The following is an 18,924-nucleotide window of genomic DNA, read 5'->3' on the forward strand; positions in this document are numbered from 1 at the left end:
CTATAGGGGAGGGGGTTTGTATGCAAAAGAGCTGTCTCAGTGGTTCTTTGTTAGGTCTTGTCCTTGTATGGTCTTGTTGTTATGATTTATGGTCTTATTATTGCAGTTTTTGAACACATCATTGGAGTGGAATTCCTCGGTGCCATCTTCCATACTTGATGGGAGGGGTAGCTGTGGTAGCCATTTTGAGTAAGAAATCATAGCAAGGTACACATTACAGATGAAGAAATAGGCATTTTATCCAATCCATCACATATTCGCAGGCCCACCGTCCCTTTAAGAAAACCAAACCCAAAGCATAAATAAATAGCTATCCCTGTCAGGGAGCTACTGTAACTGACTTCTTCAGGCCCTTACTATCAGGGCCGCCAGCTAAGCCTGTCTCCCCACCTTCTCTTGGGAAAAACTGGCTCTGGCTCTCAGTCTGCCAGCTTCCTGTGTCTTTTTAACCTGCAATCTCACAGGAATCCTGCTTAATTAGGCTGCAGGTGCATGCAGGTTAACTGGTTGAGTATAAAGAAAAAACACAGCGCACAACGCTCACAGTGAAGAGTGAAACAAAATTAATGTATTAATAAAATTCAAGGTTCTGCGTACATTGAGTTAAAAACAAGCAGGCATGGTATAAGGCACAGTAGATGTTACCACACACTGGAACCAGGACCTTGAGTGCAGTTGGTAATGTCTGGGTCACTCTCCCTCACATTCCCTCACCTCCTCATCATGGTCACCATTACTGATTGTGATTATTTCAGCGCTATAGGACTAAGGTCCCATACACAGGTTTAGCACACAATTTCAATTTTGGTTTATTTCACGAGGCTCTATCGTGTTGTTGTTTTTATAGATAGATAGATAGATAGATAGATAGATGTAGAAACGACTCTGTATTTACACAGATACTTACTGTATATACATTGCTCTACATGTATACAGATACATATCAGTGTACAGGCAGTCCTCGTTTTACAACGCTTCACTTTACAACGAATGGCTTATCCAACGCTATGCAATGCATACCTACAGTATGTTCATTTTTACGACGCCAAAACGGCTTATCCAACGCTCTTAGAACGCTTTGCAAAGTTGTTTATGTGTATATAATATATATATTATATAATATTATATTATACTATATAATATATTATATTATTATAATTTATGTTATATTATATATATATAATACAGTATATACACTATATAATTTATGTGTGTGCTGCGTATCTTATTGCCTGCATAAAATATTAGGTGTATTTTAGTGTTAAAAATGCCTTCAGGAACGGAACCTTTCATTTAAACAGTGTTCCTATGGGAAAACGTGTTTCGCTTTAAGACGTTTCGCTATCCAACGCCATTTTGAGTAACGCATTGTGTCAGATAACTGAGGACTGCCTGTATACAGGTATTTACCCTGATACCTATAGTATATCAACTGCTCTGCACATATCTAGACAGATACCTATATACACACTGACTGCTCCGTACAGTATATATAAATTATAGGGTGCAGTGCTATACAGCAATTGCAGGAGTTATAGGGAGCAGTTCTATACAGCAATAGCAGGAGTTATAGGTAGGGGTTAAATGCAGCAAAAAGAGGTGATAGAGGGAGCTATTTTATGTGGGAATAGGAACAGCTATAGGGAACGGTTATAGAGGAGGAGTTATTGGAAGGGTAATATAGAACAATAGGCAGAGTTATAGGGTGCCGTTATATGGAGCAATATGAGGAGTTATAGGGAGTGGTTATATGGAACCATAGTAGGGGTTAGTAGAGTTGCATGATGGGCCTATTCCAATGGGATGTATAAAATGCTTTATCTCTATCACTCAGTTTATGTCAGTTTTTTTCTGTATCTAAAGGCTCTGTTTATTTTTCAGACGCGGGCTTTGCTGCTGCTTCGGCTAATTGAAGGTATTATAAAAGCAGAGCATCTGCCCTTTTTGAGTCCTGGAGATATGAACCATGGTTTTGTAAATGGGATAACCAGGTGGGACGAGAGAGGGGGCTTTTCCTAGGAAGTGAACCTGCCTTTCTCACTTACAAAAGCATTGGCTGAAGCACAGATGTAGTGAGAAGTTGGTAACATTGTCTTTGTTTGTTTGTCTTTATATGGTATGCCATTCTGTTTATGTAACTGACATCATTCTGCTCCCCTATTGTACAGCGCTGCACACTATGTTGGCGCTTTATAAACAAAGCATAATAATTATGCTGTTGTCATCTCCTTTCCTCTTATCTGAGTGGATTGCTGTGTGTCCAATGTTGCTGCCCTTAGGGAACATTTCCCTGTGTTTGACTTTGGATATATTTGTACATATTAATCAGATCCCTGTTTGATCCATACTACCCAAAGAGAACAATCAAGTAGTAATGGGATCCTCTCTTCCAGTAGCCCTGTTAGTCCAGGAGAAGTGTCGCTGTGTTAGATTGTGATACTTTTTAATGGACCATCAACAGATATCTGATTTTGGTTTCCTCTGTGTTTCAGAAACAACTGCCCCATTTCTTCCCGCCCCCTTCTTCCCTCCCCCTTAGCACCGGACCCAGGAAGTACTGCAGGAAGTAAAGCCCTTCTAACGGCAAGGTAAGTAGCAGGAGGGTGACACTGTATGTAGGATAGAGTAACATGACATATAATGTCACCATCCTCACTTGGGAGGAAGAACCAATAAACAGCATGTAAACAAGCAGGGGATTCTGGGAGACGAAACCACAGCCACGGTCTCCCTGTTTCAGTAAGAATCCTGAAAACCAATGTAACGGGTTTCCCCCCCCCCCCCAATCTCACATTGGCCCGGGTACTCTAGCAACCAACCCGCATTACGTGTTTGTGTTTGGTGGTGCACCTGCAGGCAACAGGACTCCTGAGTCTCCCGCTTGATGTTATTAGGGGATTTCCAGCAGGACAGGTAGCTGAGGTAGTGGGTGCGAGTTCAACTTACATCATGTGCAGCGCCTCCACCTCATCAGATTCTGTACTTCCGCAGGGAGATGGTCCTGGTGAGGAACTCCTTCTTGGTGGTGCCATCCACTGCTGAGTAATTTCACACTCACACAGTGGGGGTATCGTTAACAAGGTCATCTTTATTGCAGACTGGGATGTAGCAGACTGCCCCATGCAGCTGCCGGCTCTAGCCGCACATCTCTCCGTGCTGTCCCTTTGCCAGGTACGCCCTCCCAAATTGAAGTGGGATTCCCTCTTCTCCTAGGGAGATCCTCTCTGTGCCAAGTCCCTGGACACAGAGTGGCTTAGACAGGCTGATTGGTCAACCTGGACCACTAGTCACTTCACTAGGGTCACAAAGTGTTCCTACAATCCCTTTGCAGGAAAATACAACTTCCCAACAACTTTCCACAGCTTCTCGAACACACTGTCAATAACTGTGTTGTGCCTTATATACTTCAGGAGGCAGGCGCATCCCTGATGTCACTATCCAGGGACTCAGAGCATACAGCCACTCCCCTCCATACATAGGGCACCTCACCATGGTGTGAGGGAAAACCTCCATAACTACTGCTGGCATACCTGTACCCACCAGGACTTACTGCCAACAGAGAGGAAAGTAATATACCATTATTATGCATGGCTATATACTCCCCCTGGTGAATCCCCACCGTCCCGGCTGGGGCCTAAATTTGGTGTACCTTGCTCCCGGAAACACTGTAAAAGAACACACAAATTAAGCGTCAAATGGTATCACATCCACATAATAATGCAAGAACCTTCCACTCACTGACCAGCAGGGAGCGTTAAAGAAAAGGGCAGACCACTCTTTGACGGTACCTAATAGTAATGTCTAGGGTCTGGTTTCTTCACCTCCCGCCCCGCTGCATCGGTGACTGTCACGCTATACTCTCGGGGCAAGCCTCGCTCATTACAATACACCACCTTGTGCATATAAATGCTCCGCCCGATTTTCCAAGCCCTCATCAGTTGGGAAACCCTCTGCTCAGCCTGAACTCCCTTAATGGCTCCTCCCTTATTAACGATATAATATTCTATATCATTACGAAGCCACCTCTCTCGATTGTCCTCTATTTCCCTCATCAGAGGTTCGGGGACATATGGGTATTCAAGCCCATGAGACCTTTTATATTTGGCTGTAATAGCCCGTTCGGCTCGGCAGGCCCGGGTTAATTTAGTTTGCCCAGCCTTTCCCGGTAACACCCATGACAGGGGCTCATCTGACTCCACCGGGTCATCTAACCCTTCAGATCCCTTTGGGGTAATAAGACCTCCTTGTATTCGATCCCACCTTACTCGCAGCTCCTTGAGATAGGCCTCATCGTCAAAATCCCCAGGAGCCCACCAATGGTCAACCACCCCATCTCTTTCTAGAATGAAACGGGTGCGGTCTATCCAGGTGACATAACCCTCATATAACGGTGCCCACCACCTAGTTTCCCGTACCTCCTTTGAGTTGGGTTCTAGTGGCTCTTCCTCCTCAGGCCCGCCCGATGATACCCCTGAAGTACCCTCAGATGGCGTAACCTTTCCCCGACGCTGTGACCAGTGTCCACCTGTGATACTCAGCATACTAGTGCTATCACTGGGTACCGACCCTCATCGGGAAATCCTCCCTCCACCCTCCGACCCATCATCCGAAGTTCCCCAGTCCAGGCTTCCAGTCCTTTCTTCGGTAGGACCCCGGGAATCCCCTGACATCCCCAGGCTAGAGGTAGACCCGAAGGAACCGGTGACAGGGACGGAGTTGAACTAGGGCCTTGGGGCTAACTTTGGGGATGGACGGGGTTGGGGGACGGGGCCGGACGGTAGGTACCGGCAGGGTCACGGCCTGCTCCTCCGCAATACCTTGACTCACTTCCGTCACAAAGTCCGTTCTTTCCTTCGGCAGCTGAGCCTCTCGCTCTCCGGTTCGAGCGCCCACTCCGTCTGTCCGTAGGGGATCGACTCCCACTGCTCGACCGTAGAGGCGCGATCGCTTCCCACTCGACACCGCTCTGGTCGTCCGGAACTGCCTCTGGACACGCACGTGCTGCGACGCCATCTTGGGTTGGGTCCCCAATCGAGACCTCTTCCTCCACGAGGACATCCGGCAACGCCCTTCTGCTGCGCGGTCCAGCCTGACCCTGAATCCGCTCTTCGTTCACCTCCACCCCCGGGATCTGCGGCGAGCACGGAGTTAACCTACTGCTCCGCAGGGTCGGGGTGGATCGACCTCCTTCCGACCCGCTAGTCACCACGGCAATGGGACTCCGGCGATCGGGTTGTCGCGGTACTGGAGACACTCAACTCCGTGTCTCCACATCACGGGGGATAGCATCCCGCCACGGGATACCACTGGTATGGTACTCCGTCAACAAGTCCTGGGCCTCTGCCAGCCTGGCACACTCCTCGTCCGAGGACTCTAATTTACAGTTTGGGCGGGGTATTCCAGTAGGGGACCGTAGATGGGCTCCTTTCCGGCCACCTCTCCGATGGCTGGTTTTCTCGGCCTTAAGAACTCGGCTTGATTCCGGCTCCGCGGGACCTGCACTCACACTCCATAGTGCACCCGGAAGCTCCGCTGCCGACATCGGGGTAGGATCTTTCATCCCCACGGCTTTTACCGGCACAAACGTCGTCATAGACCACATATATTGCAGTCCACAATGAGGACATCGAGCCTCGCTACCCACAGCTCCGCCCGGCAGTCAGCACTGCAGGCAGAGACAGACCACTGTCTCCACACCCTCTACGCGGATAATCAGGAAGCCTCCTGGAGCCGAATAGGGGTGGGTAGATATCAAGGGACTCTGTTCCACTTGCTCAGCCATGGTCACCAACGGAAGCACTCGTCCTAGCGGTCTGTATTGATCAATGGCTCTTCGCAACTGAAGTGCAGGGGATGGTTGAGCAAGCCTTCCCCCCACTTCCTCCATCGGCATCCGGTGGAACTGCAAACCACTCCCCCTGGTTGAAACTAGGGGGATGTCTCGCCCCTTTTAGGCTGACCCAGCACAGGGGCGGAGTGAGTCATAGTCCATGAGGGCGCGGCTCCTGCTTTCGCGCCAAACTCCCCAACTGGGTGGAGTTTCCTCGTTGCCGCCAATCCTGGCCAACATTTAGCAAACTGCAAAGTTGCAAGACTTTCTGCAGCTGGCCCACGCGGTGTCCCGGGAACGCGGGAACGCCATTTTGGTAAGTACTGTCCTTCTTCATATTTGAGGTAGTGTCTGGCTGTTTGTTTATTGGTGTATAACAAAGTCCATTTCGTTCCTCCCATCTCGCAAGGTTGTCATCCTCACTAGTCTCGGGGGTATCTTCCCGAGAACATAGGCATGCCACGGCTTTCACGCCATTCCATAACAAACACACAAGAGTCTCTCCTGTAGCTTGTTCTCCTTCCTCATCCCGGCATCCTGGACCTTCTGCTCTTTGCAGATCCTCCATTCTGACGGTTGTTTCTCGATCACTGTATACTGGATTATTGTACATGGAGCTCCGCTCTGCGGGGCAGCTACCACATCAGTACAATAAACATGCCTTGTGCACCACCTGTGTACCTAACGTAGATCTAACTCGTGTTTGCACTACCTCAGGCTATGCTCACTCTCTCAGTGTCTACTGTATCTCCTTCCTCCCAGTCTGTGCTCCCTTCGGTAAGTGATCTGGAATGGCTAGAGTACTCTGGGGCTTCCATGCAGTACTTGGGCGTCTACCTCTCTTGGTCAGCCTAGTGCAGACCCTCTCCAGGAGTCCTGACCTAGGTAACAGGATATCCCTTCAGGCATCCTACCCCTAGCGCTACCTCAAGGTGACTCGGACAGCTAAAGCCCTTCTCCAGACCCACTAACTCCTCTCAGGTTCCCAGGTTACTCCTGCGGTTCCATCCCAACGCAGCACAAAGTGGCAGCATACACTTTCCCTGTTTCCTAGTGTGCCTAGCAAAAGCCTGTCCTGTTTAATAGATATATATCTCAGCAGCGCCTCCAATTGTAACGGGTTTCCCCCCCCACAATCTCACATTGGCCCGGGTACTCTAGCAACCAACCCCCATTATGTGTTTGTGTTTGGTGGTGCACCTGCAGGCAACAGGACTCCTGAGTCTCCCGCTTGATGTTATTAGGGGATTTCCAGCAGGACAGGTAGCTGAGGTAGTGGGTGCGAGTTCAACTTACATCATGTGCAGCGCCTCCACCTCATCAGGATCTGTGCTTCCGCAGGGAGATGGTCCTGGTGAGGAACTCCTTCTTGGTGGTGCCATCCACTGCTGAGTAATTTCACACTCACACAGTGGGGGTATCGTTAACAAGGTCATCTTTATTGTAGATTGGGATGTAGCAGACTGCCCCATGCAGCTGCCGGCTCTAGCCGCACATCTCTCCGTGCTGTCCCTTTGCCAGGTACGCCCTCCCAAATTGAAGTGGCATTCCCTCTTCTCCTAGGGAGATCCTCTCTGTGCCAGGTCCCTGGACACAGAGTGGCTTAGACAGGCTGATTGGTCAACCTGGACCACTAGTTACTTCACTAGGGTCACAAAGTGTTCCTACAATCCCTTTGCAGGAAAATACAACTTCCCAACAACTTCCCACAGCTGCTAGAACACACTGTCAATAACTGTGTTGTGCCTTATATACTTCAGGAGGCAGGCGCATTCCTGATGTCACTATCCAGGGACTCAGAGCATACAGCCACTCCCGTCCATACATAGGGCACCTCACCATGGTGTGAGGGATAACCTCCATAACTACTGCTGGCATACCTGTACCCACCAGGACTTACTGCCAACAGAGAGGAAAGTAATATACCATTATTATGCATGGCTATACTAAGATTGTTTATAAGTCAAGAGTTTTGGGGATACACTTTGTGTAGTGCAGTGTTGGTCACTCTCTCATATTATGAGTTTACCTCATTGATGGATTGCATATTGCAGAGATAAACACCACAGTAAATAGTGTCGTTTTTCCCCATCATACAGATCCTGTTCCTTTGTCAGCCCAGGACAGGACGTTCAGTACTGCAGGAAGCAACATGTCACCATGTAGAAGGTAAGTCTGCAATGTGACTGGAGGGAGGGAGTCATTGTCAGAAGTAGACTGTAATATCTGTGGGATAAAGCAGAGATTCCCAACCTGTAGTACATGTACAGATAGGAGTGTGAGGAGCGCTCAATGCCAGGTAGAATATCCAATAACACCAAAACCACAGTCCAAGGAGAATAATGTATAAGATTAATAAGACTTATTGGTAATATACCAAGCAATTATGGGTACAAACCCCCTGAAGACGGGTAGAAGGAAGCAATATGATCCTTGATAAAGAACGCTAACATGCTCGAAACGTGTTGGATTTTATGTCTTGATGACTCAATACATTTAAATGTTTGTTACCTGGGGTCCTCTCCTTGCTCCTACCGGATCGTGCACTCCTTACACCATCTGTAGTACATGTACCACTGGAGTTACACAAGGTCTTATGCAGTGATTCTCAGCACTGATCAGGCTTCTAAGTTTCCTACATCTAAAAGAAAGAGGAGGACAGAGGCAAAGAACAAACTCAGTATTCACTGGGAAGGGGATTTTAGAGTTTAATTGAAGAGCAGAAGATATAACATATTGGTTCACTGAGGAAGAAGTTGATAGGTGGCTTCATAAAAGTAAATAAGGCACCTTGCGCCGATGGCATCACTCAACAGTTCTCAAGGAGTTAAGTTCAGTAATAGCCAAGCCATTACATTTAATATTCATGGACTCCGTTTCCACAGGCTCAGTACTACAAGATTGGCGTAAATCAGACATGGTGCCTATATTTAAAAAACGGAGCTAAATCACAACCAGGGAATTACAGATCTGTAAATCTGACATCAATAGTGGGTATACTACTTCAAGGTTTAGTACAGGATAATATTCAGGATTACCTAATGAATAACAACATTATTAGTAATAGTCAGCATACTGTAGATTTATGAAGGGCAGGTCATTTAACCTTATTATTTTCATTGAGGAGGTAAGTAGGAGTTTAGACCAGGGTAATGTAGTTGGTGTGGTCTATTTCGATTTTTGCAAAGGGTTTTGATATCGTAGCACAGGAGGTTAGTGTACAAAATAAAGGAAATTGGTAACATTATTTGCACCTGGATTGAAAACTGGTTGAAGGATGGACAACAGAGAGTTGTCATAATGGAACCTTTTCTGGTTGGCTAAAGTTGTAAAAGGACTACCTCAGGGATGGGTACTGATTTTTAACTTGTTCATTACGGACCTTGAGGTTAGCATGGAGAGCAAAGTAAATTGTGTAATGTAGTTAAATCAGAGCAGGATATAATTACTCTCCAGCTGGACTTGGATAGACTGGAAATTTGGGCAGGTAAATGGCAGATGAGGTTTAATACAGATAAATGTAAGGTTATGCATTTGGGAAACAAGAATAAACAGGCAATTTACAACTTCTTTTTGCCTCATTTTATGTCAATAACCTTGATGGAGAAAGGTTTAGGAGTGCTTGTAGACAAAAGGTTTAGCAATAATGCCCAATGTCAGGCAGTAGTTGCAAAGCCAAATGAGATTGTATCTTGCATTAAACAGGGCATGGATGTAAGGGAAGTAAACATAAGTATGCCACTGTACTGTAAAAAGCATTAGTAAGACCACACCTTGAATATGGAGTACAGTTTTGGACACCAGTCCATAAAAAAGACATTATGGAGATAGAATAAGTGCATAGAAGAGCCACCAAATTAATAAAGGGGTTGGAAAATCTGACTCTGTTTGTGGAAAAGCAAGCTAAATTAGATTTATTTACATCCGAAGGGTCATCCCTTACGGTTAGAGAAATGGAGATTTCATCAGCAACAAAGGAAAGGGTTCTTTACAGTAAGGGCAGTTACAATGTGGAATTCATTACCCATGGAGACTGTGATGGCAGATACAATAAATATCTTAAAAATTAAAGGTTGGACATCTTTTTAGAAAGGAAAGTTATACAGGGATATACCAAATAAGTGAACATGGGAAGGATGTTGATCCAGGGACAAATCTGATTGTCATTATTGGACCAGGAAGGAATTAATTTTTTCCCTTATGAGACAGCATAGGGTTTTTTCACTTGGATTGTTTTATTTGCCTTCCTCGGGATGATGAGAAAATGGTAGATGGCAGTGCAATTGCATGGAGGAAAATATGAACCAGAACTGCCGATATACTAAGTACAAAATTTTATTAGTGGCACATTAAAAACAGCAAAGTAACACTCTTACGTGTTTCGCGTGGTCACCCACGCATAGGAGTGTTACTTTGCTGTTTTTAATGTGCCACTAATAACATTTTGTACTTAGTATATCGGCAGTTCTGGTTCATATTTTCCTCCATGCAACTGCACCGCCATCTACCATTTTCTCTTGTTTGCTTCTTCGTGGTAGGAGCACGCCGACAGCTTCCGGATCTTCATGTGATCACAAGTGAGTAACTTTTAGTTGCTGTACACAATATATGATTTACTACGATCAAGCTTTGGGTTACCACCTACAACCATATAAGATGTACCTGTATTAGGCTATTGGCTGCTATATGGTGGCTTTGTTTGACCTGTGCGATTGTAGAACATGGATCTCTGGGCTTATTAAGCTGATGTGTTTGGAAAGAATGAAGATATCTTTATATTGTGAATTTATACATGGACGTTTCCTGGTCAGCATCGCTGGGGGCTTGTGCCTCTACCCTTTCACTGCTGTTCCTCGGGATCATAAATACAAATATCGGATACGTTTCTGTTGTCTAAATTTTACACAGTTGAACTTGATGGACATATGTCTTTTTTCAGCCTCATCTTCTATGTAACTATGTAATATGTACCTTTACTTTGCCACATGTAATAATGGGTTTACTGAAAGGTTTGTATTGTATTAAATACTGTACTAAAGGAATAGCTCGTGGTAATGTCACTTGTCACTGCCTCTGAAGTGGGAAATCTTGATTCAAATCCAAGTGTTCCCTCTTGGAAACATTGGGTGAGTTATTACCAAATTGTAAGCTCTTCGGGGTATTGTGCCTGCAAAATTCTATCTACAGAGCTGTGTACATCGCCCGTGTTTGTATAAGGAAATATTCTCCCTTTACAGCCCGAGATGCCCAGAAATAGATTATAAGCTATTTTGGCTACAGTATTATCCCCCTTCTGCAGGACCCTGGGATCACAGAGTACCACTAGATTGTAAACTGTTTGGGTGAAAGTATTATAGTTTTCCTCTGTTTTCCTGCAGGTCCCGGGTTCCTTGCACAAGTCCCTGTTCCCCTCACATCACGGGAACGGGGCAGGTAGTACTGCAGGAAGCAGAGCCTTATATAGGACCAGGTCAGTATCAGGAGGGGGAAGTCACTACACATTTTGACTTGTCTTTCATGTCCCATCTGAAAATAGACCCACATTTACCAGCTGTGAATCAGCAGTGCCCTATCCAAACACACTTACAACTTCTACTGCTCCATAGAACAGCCCCAATAACTTCTATTGCTCCATATAACTATTCCTTCCTACATCACTTCATCAGGCCAAACCAGAGCAAGGTACATTGAAATTAATGGTTTTCATTTCACAGTAAAACGTCCACATTAGTTTTCAATACAGACCTTTAAGTGGGACTGCACCTGTATTTACTAGTTTAGACTAATTATATCACTAGCTCATATTCCAAACATCCCTCTCTCCTCTAAACCTGGATTTCATAAACATGTTTAAACCCTTCAAACCCCAAAGGTCCTGTAAAGCATTATACAGACACCTGCTGCTTCTCACTTAGCTGCAGGAGCTGCCCTGGGAGAAAACGGGTTAAATCAAGGCAACGCCTATTATAAGCAGTGGTTAAAGCAGGGGTGCGCAAACTGGGGGGCGCGAGATTCTCTGCGGGGGGTTACAGAGGCCCCGTGCGCTTCCCGAAAGCATTTAAATTAAATGCCGGGGAAGCAGTGAAGGCCTCTATAACCTCTCCTTACCTTGGTTCAGACGGCTTCTAGTGATCCATCGCCATAGCAACGCGGGGACATGTGCCGTCGCGTTGCCATGGCAACATGATGTGATGACGCTAGAGCCAAGGTGCGGAGGGGGGGGCACGCTTGGAGAGGGGGACAGCCGTCAGGGGGGTGCAGGTGGAAAAAGATTGCGCTCCCCTGGGTTAAAGGGTGAAGTTCCTGGAGGTGTTCAGCACCACTGCTTTTTATTTACAAATCAACACTTTTTTTTAAGTATAGGACAAAATGTTTGCAAATTGGGCGTTTAAATTCTCTTATTTAATTGGGCTCTTCTGGAACCAGGCACAGTACCACTACGTTTTAGCAACACTTTACACAGTGATTATAAGGAATGCTGTTTCTTTCCCTGAATCATTTGATCAGGAGCGGACGTACTGCAGGAAGAGAGATACCATCGCCGAGCAGGTACCTGCTGTGTCTGAGGCTTTAAACTGTTAGCTCTTTGGGCAAGTGAGGGACAGAAGGCTGATATAGAATCTCTTTGTGTTGCAGGAATACGTGTGTGCGCTATCCCGCCATCCCGCCGCCTTTCTCTCCCCCAAATTCCCTCTTTTATTTCCCCGTTAAAAAAATATATATAAAAATCAAACGAGTGTCGTATTTCTTAATACAAAATAATTGTTGACCGGTAATAAAATATTTGTCTTCTTATATAGTGCTGGCAGTTGTGGCGAAAATGGGGGTAATCAGCACATTAATAAAGGCAGTGGGCTCGGCTGGTTACCCCTATTTCGTATTGGGGATGAAGGGGTTAATATTATATGCTGTTCCCCTTTTAAGACTGCTAATTTAGGAACGGAGTGAGCCAGCACCCTGATTTTTTATGTGCAACCCCCCCCCCCCCCCCCCTCCAGTACACACATATTAAAAAATATAACTTTGTCATAAGGGAAACATATAGTTTTGATAAAGTGCCTTTCTGTTGCAGTTAAAATGTACCGGCAGGAAGCTATTTTTTTCTGCCTGCCTTTGTAATGCATTAGGGAACAAATGTTATGCATAGATGAAAGAACCCCCCCCCCCCGGTTGGGAAATGCCGATGCGTCTAGTAGATGAAAGACTCCAGATTCTTACAATGTCACTTAATCAGGATGTTTCTGAGTAGCAAATCCTGTTACTCATCCTGGATATTTCACACCTTGGGACCAAACTCCAGACATTGCATCCCCAGAAATGAGTGGCCCCTTTTTACTTAGCAGTGCTACCAAGCTGCTTACTGAGCATGCTCAGAGTTACCTGAGCTGGCTGTAGGATTTGCCCATGTGACCTGGCAGGTTCTGATAGGAGGAAGATAATTCCTTGCCAATTGGATAAGGCTAATGGAACACTTCACAGGCCCTTGTCCTTAAAAAGGCCTGTACCCCTCATTCCTGTGTTGTTGCTGTTGCTGTTACCTGATTTCCTTCAAGCGGCTAAGACCTAAGTACAGTGGCTACGATTGCAGAACGCAAGAGGTTAAAAACATCGCAACAAGGAAACTTGCCCTGCTTCAGGATTTCGTTAGCCCTGGGGATCCAGACCAATCCCAGAGAACCAGAAAAGACTTTGTACATTCACAGAAGGATTGGACTGGCTATTTATTTGGCAATTTGCAAATTGACTACATTTTAAAGGACAATCTTCTGGTGCTTTGGCACCTTTCTGGACATTATCCTCTGTTTCTCTACCCGTGAGTGTAATTATTAAGTTTATTCTGCAGTTGTCGTGTGTTTGCCTATCAAGGGAATAAATCTCTGTTTATTTTGCTCAACCTGTTCTGCTCAATCAGGATCTACGAAATATAAATGTGTTATTAAGCGCGTCTCCCATCACAGGCGTTTAAAACTGGTGGCAGCTGGTGAGATACTGATTAAGCCTATATTGCAGTGTTGTGTAATATAGTGAGGATCTTGTAGATTGCAAGCTCCTCAGGCAAGTAGCAACTTACACACACTTCCAAAGAAGCACGAGATAATTCACTGGTCTCTGGACCTAAACCCCAGTGGCACCATGGGTCCACGCTCAGGAAGGTTTTGTACCTGGAACCTGGCGCAGATAGTGGAGAGATGTGTGGGGTACGGCTTCACGACAGACAGTCGTTCCAAGAGTCAGCTGGAGGAGGACTTAGAAGAATATGAGGACAGGGTGGCCCCGCCAGCAGACAGTACTCAGCCCGGAGCGCAGGATGTCAGTGACCGCCTGGAAGAGGGTGGCGTGGGGCCAAGGGGTGCAGATGGATCAGTCGCTGTGGCGACCGGACTTGCTACCTCTGGACTCATTGCACTCCTCACCGCCTGGGGAGAAGTGCTTAGCTATGAACAGCGACTCGAGCTCCTGTCGACAGCGCTTGGAAGGCCCCCTCACTCCCACCTTGTCAGCGGGGAACAGGACGTTCCCAGAGTAACTGCTGTGGAAGCAGCAGAGCCAGCAAATGAATATGTAACCAGCAGAGCCTTGGTGAGCAACGCAGCAGTCCCCAGAGAGGCAGCCATTCCGGCTAGGGGGGACCAGTCTGCACCTCAGCAGACTCCCAAACATACAATGGGCAGAAATACGCCCTATACTGGGGAGTTCAAGCTTGAGAGACGGTGCTATCATTGCCACAAGGTGGGCCACATCCGGCCACATTGCCCGGACCGTGAGCGGTCTGAGGGACCCCATCAGGGGCAACGTTCACAAGCTGCAGGGCCAGAAACCCAGATTGGGCTGGCCCATACAGAGGAACAGAGCACAGTCATGGAGCCTCAACCAAGAGGGATGTCCCAGGCAGATGCTGCTTTTGTCACCTCAGAGCCAGCAGCAGTGAGCAGAGGATGTCCAAGTGCATCAGTCGAGATGCAGCCTGCTGATGTCCTGAGCAGGCATCCACGGAGGGTTACCTTTGGTGACCGGCAAGCAGAGAGCTTGCCAGATTTGGGTGCTGCTGTTATTCTGGTGCAACCAGAAGATTTGCTCCCGGGCACAGGGATGCAAAGAACCATGCCTGATGGAGGGCTGCGGTCTTTACAGGGTGCCCAGATCATTTTGGATGGGGGTGCCAATCATGGCATGAGGGAGGTGGGGGTTTTGTCCAGGGAAACTGCTGAGGTGCGCCTTAGCAATAACCTGGAGCCTGTGATCTGTGTGGTTGCTGCGGAATTGCCTGCTGTTGCGGCGATTCCTAAGAGCCTGTCATCAGGAGTCACAGCAGAATCAACCTCTGTCCCCCTGCATTTGGGACCAACGGTTCCAGTGGCCTCTGCGGAGACCAGACAGGTAAGCCAGACTACTGAGTCGCGACCAGTGACTGACTTACTTTTCCCTTTACCTGTCCCTGTTACCCCTGACTTAGAGACTAAGGGTGGGTGGTTAGAATTAGGGACAGCAGATAGGGATGCGGTGAAAGCTGACCCCAGCTTAGAAGGTATGGGACTGCGGGCGTCCGAGTCCTGGGAAAGCGGGGGGTCAGACCACAGGCTGTGGCACCACGGGCTCTGGGGTAGGGAGCCAGGTTCTACCGGGTTATCCAGGGGCTGGACAGGTAGAAGACGGTTAGTGGGACCCAGGGAGGGTAGGCAGCAAGTGTTGCAGGTAGCCTTCCCCAGTCCACTAGTGGGGCATCAGGGGGTCACTCACATGAGAACCCAGCTGTTGCAGCCTTACTTCTGGCCGGAGGCAGCAGGGGCAGTGGCAGACTTTGGCCACCCCTGGGACGCCTGCCAGCCAGAGGGTAAAGCGAGTGATTATGTGCAGATGCTCCTGAACCTGTTACCAGGAATGGGGAACATGTTTCAGGAAGTAGCTCAGGTAGTGCCAAGCCTCTTAGGTAGGATAGCGTTTCCTAGGGGGTTCCTAGTTGAGCTAGGGGCCCTGGGAGGTAAGCAGGCAGGGGCAGAAGCCGGGGCTAGGGTAGAGCAGCCTAGCGTCCTGTTCTCAGACAAGCTGGGCAGGGCACATAGTACAGATCAGCCTGTGCTCCCAGGGGATCTGTATCCTCTGCATAAGAATACCTATGGAGTATCAGCAGAGGTGGCAGACAGTGTAGAGAGGAAGGCAAAGGGGGAGTCAGTCTTCAGCCTTCAGAATGGCCTCTGTGAGTTTTTTGGGGTGCCATTCAGAATGAGGAATGCTCTGGCTACCTCCCACCGCCTGGTCAGGAGGGCACCAGAGAGAGTGCAGAGGTATGTGAGGACATACAGGGAGAGGATAGTTGGCTTCAGGCAGATCTGTGGTTTGTCTAGCAGCAGTGCTAGCCAGGGTTAGGGAGACAGGGAGGACCAAAGTCTATCACATCAATATGCTCAAGGAGGACATAGCTCTACCAGATCTCCTAGGGGAGGCTAGGCAGGGAGGTACCATAGAGCAGGTGGAGATCGGGGCTCAGCTGAGTGTCAGGCAGAGAGCAGATGCCAGGGCTATGCTAGAGCAGTATAGGGCTCTGTTCACGGACAAGCCAGAGAGGACACCCATCACTGAGCACCCAGTGCTTACAGGGGATCGGAGACCTCTGCATAAGCACGCTTATAGAGTGTCAGCAGAGGTGAAGGGCAGTATAGAGAGGGAGGTGGAGGAGATGCTGGCCCTAGGGGTAATTGTACCATCCAAGAGCCCTTGGGCTTGTCCGGTAGTCCTAGTACCTAATAAGGATGGGACCACCTGGTTCTATGTGGACTACCGGCAGCTCAATGCAGGGACGGTTTCAGATGCCTACCCCATGTCCCGCATGGATGAGTTGCAGGATGAACTCGCGGGGCAAGGTATCTGACCACCAGGGATCTCCGTAAAGGGTACTGGCTGATCCCTTTGACCCAGGAGGCTAGGGAGAAGTTGGCTTTCATCACCCCAAGTGGCCTCTATGAGTTCTTAGTGATGCCATTTGGGATGAAGAATGCACCGGCTACCTTCCAACGCCTGGTCAATCGTTTGCTAGAGGGCATGCAAGGGTTTGCAAGGGCTTATCTGGATGATTTTGCTGTGTTCAGTAACTCCTGGGAATCACACGTACTTCATGTAGCTGCGTTGTTAGCCTGGATTAGGGAGGCAGGTCTCGCCTTAAAACCCACCAAGTGCTTAGTAGGGATGGCTGAAGTCTTATACCTAGGGCATAGGGTGGGTGGAGGGCACCTCAAGCCAGAACCAACTAAGGTAGAGGCAGTAGTGCAGTGGCCCACTCCCAAACCCAAGCAGCCGGTCATGGCGTTTCTAGGCACTGCAGGCTACTCCAGGAAGTTTGTTCCCCAGTATAGTGCCATTGCTAAACCCCTGACTGACTTGACCCAGAAGCGACTGTCTGTGCTGGTAGTCTGGTTTCCTGCCTGTGAAAAAGCATTTCAGGCTTTGAAGACTGCACGAAACCTTGCCGCTCCAGATTACGCCAAGAAGTTTCTGGAGCAGACTGATGCCTCAGACGTTGGCATTGGTGCTGTGCTCAGCCAGGTGGGGGAGGAGGTCAGGGAACCTCCAATGATGTTTCTGGACCGCAAGCGGCTGCCCAGAGAAGTGGCATATGCCACTATTGAGAAGGAGTGTCTGGCCATAGTAGGGGCTCTAAAGAAGCTACAGCCCTCTCTGTATGGCAGACACTTCACTGTTATCACTGACCATAACCCCCTAAGTTGGTTGCAGAGGGTGTCGGGAGAGAATGCCAAGCTCTTGAGCTGGAGCCTTGCCTTGCAAGAATGTGACTTCACCATTCAGCCCCAGAAAGGCAGTGAGCATGGGAACGCTGATGGCCTCTCCCGACAGGACAATCCCAAAGACCTAATGACTTCAAAAACCCTCCGGTCAGCCCAACCACCAGAGGAGGTGGCCAGGGCAAACCTTGGGCTTTGAGTGGGGGAGGTGTGGCGAAAATGGGGGTAAACAGCGCATTAATAAAGGCAGTGGGCTCGGCTGGTTACCCCTATTTCGTTTTGGGGATGAAGGGGTTAATATTATATGCTGTTCCCCTTTCAAGACTGCTAATTTAGGAACGGAGTGAGCCAGCACCCTGATTTTTTATGTGCAACCCCCCAGTACACACATATTAAAAATATAACTTTGTCATAAGGGAAACATATATTGTTGATAAAGTGCCTTTCTGTTGCAGTTAAAATGTACCGGCAGGATGCTATTTTTTTCTGCCTGCCTTTGTAATGCATTAGGGAACAAATGTTATGCATACATGAAAGACCCCAGATTATTAAAGTGTCACTTAATCAGGATGTTTCTGAGTAGCAGATCCTGCTACTCATCCTGGATATTTCACACCTTGGGACCAAACTCCAGGCATTGCGTCCCCAGAAATGAGTGGCCCCTTTTTACTTAGCAGTGCTACGAAGCTGCTTACTGAGCATGCTCAGTTACCTGAGCTGGCTGTAGGATTTGCCCATGTGACCTGGCAGGTTCTGATAGGAGGAAGATAATTCCTTGCCAATGGGATGAGGCTAATGTAACACTTCACAGGCCCTTGTCCCTAAAAAGGCCTGTACCCCTCATTCCTGTGTTGTTGGTGTTGTTGCTGTTCCTGCTGTTGTTGTTGCTGTTACCTGATTTCTTCAAGCGGATAAGACCTAAGTACAGCGGCTACGATTCCAGAACGCAAGGGGTTAAAAACATCGCAACAAGGAAACTTGCCATGCTTCAGGATTTCGTTAGCCCTGAGGATCCAGACCAATCCCAGAGAACCAGAAAAGACTTTGCACATTCACAGAAGGATTGGACTGGCTATTTATTTGGCAAATGGCAAATGGACTACATGTTAAAGGACAATCTTCTGGTGCTTTGGCACCTTTCTGGACATTATCCTCTGTTTCTCTACCCATACGTGTAATTATTAAGTTTATTCTGCAGTTGTCGTGTGTTTGCCTATCAAGGGAATAAATCTCAGTTTATTTTGCTCATCCTGTTCTGCTCAATCAGGATCCACGAAATATAAATGTGTTATTAAGCGCGTCTCCCGTCACAGCATGGTTTCATGGATTTTTGAATTCGAGTTTACTATCTATTTTCTA

The 18,924-nt window shown here is 47.6% G+C and overlaps 1 protein-coding gene across 1 annotated transcript in view; it reads left to right on the forward strand.

Annotated features, from left to right (window-relative positions):
- The window catches only part of LOC142484851 (uncharacterized), a 39,589-nt gene that overhangs the window by 20,310 nt on the left and 355 nt on the right, over window positions 1-18,924 (forward strand). The window contains exons 2-7 of the mRNA XM_075584083.1: window positions 1,882-1,915; window positions 2,493-2,588; window positions 7,930-7,999; window positions 11,209-11,300; window positions 12,467-15,758; window positions 17,259-17,341. Of these exons, the coding sequence (XP_075440198.1) occupies window positions 13,964-15,758; window positions 17,259-17,341 (1,878 nt within the window). The 5' untranslated portion in view covers window positions 1,882-1,915; window positions 2,493-2,588; window positions 7,930-7,999; window positions 11,209-11,300; window positions 12,467-13,963. The remainder of the gene's footprint in view (window positions 1-1,881; window positions 1,916-2,492; window positions 2,589-7,929; window positions 8,000-11,208; window positions 11,301-12,466; window positions 15,759-17,258; window positions 17,342-18,924) is intronic.

Source organism: Ascaphus truei, unplaced genomic scaffold (genome assembly GCF_040206685.1).
Source record: "Ascaphus truei isolate aAscTru1 unplaced genomic scaffold, aAscTru1.hap1 HAP1_SCAFFOLD_440, whole genome shotgun sequence".
In the NCBI taxonomy this organism is placed as follows: Eukaryota; Metazoa; Chordata; class Amphibia; order Anura; family Ascaphidae; genus Ascaphus; species Ascaphus truei.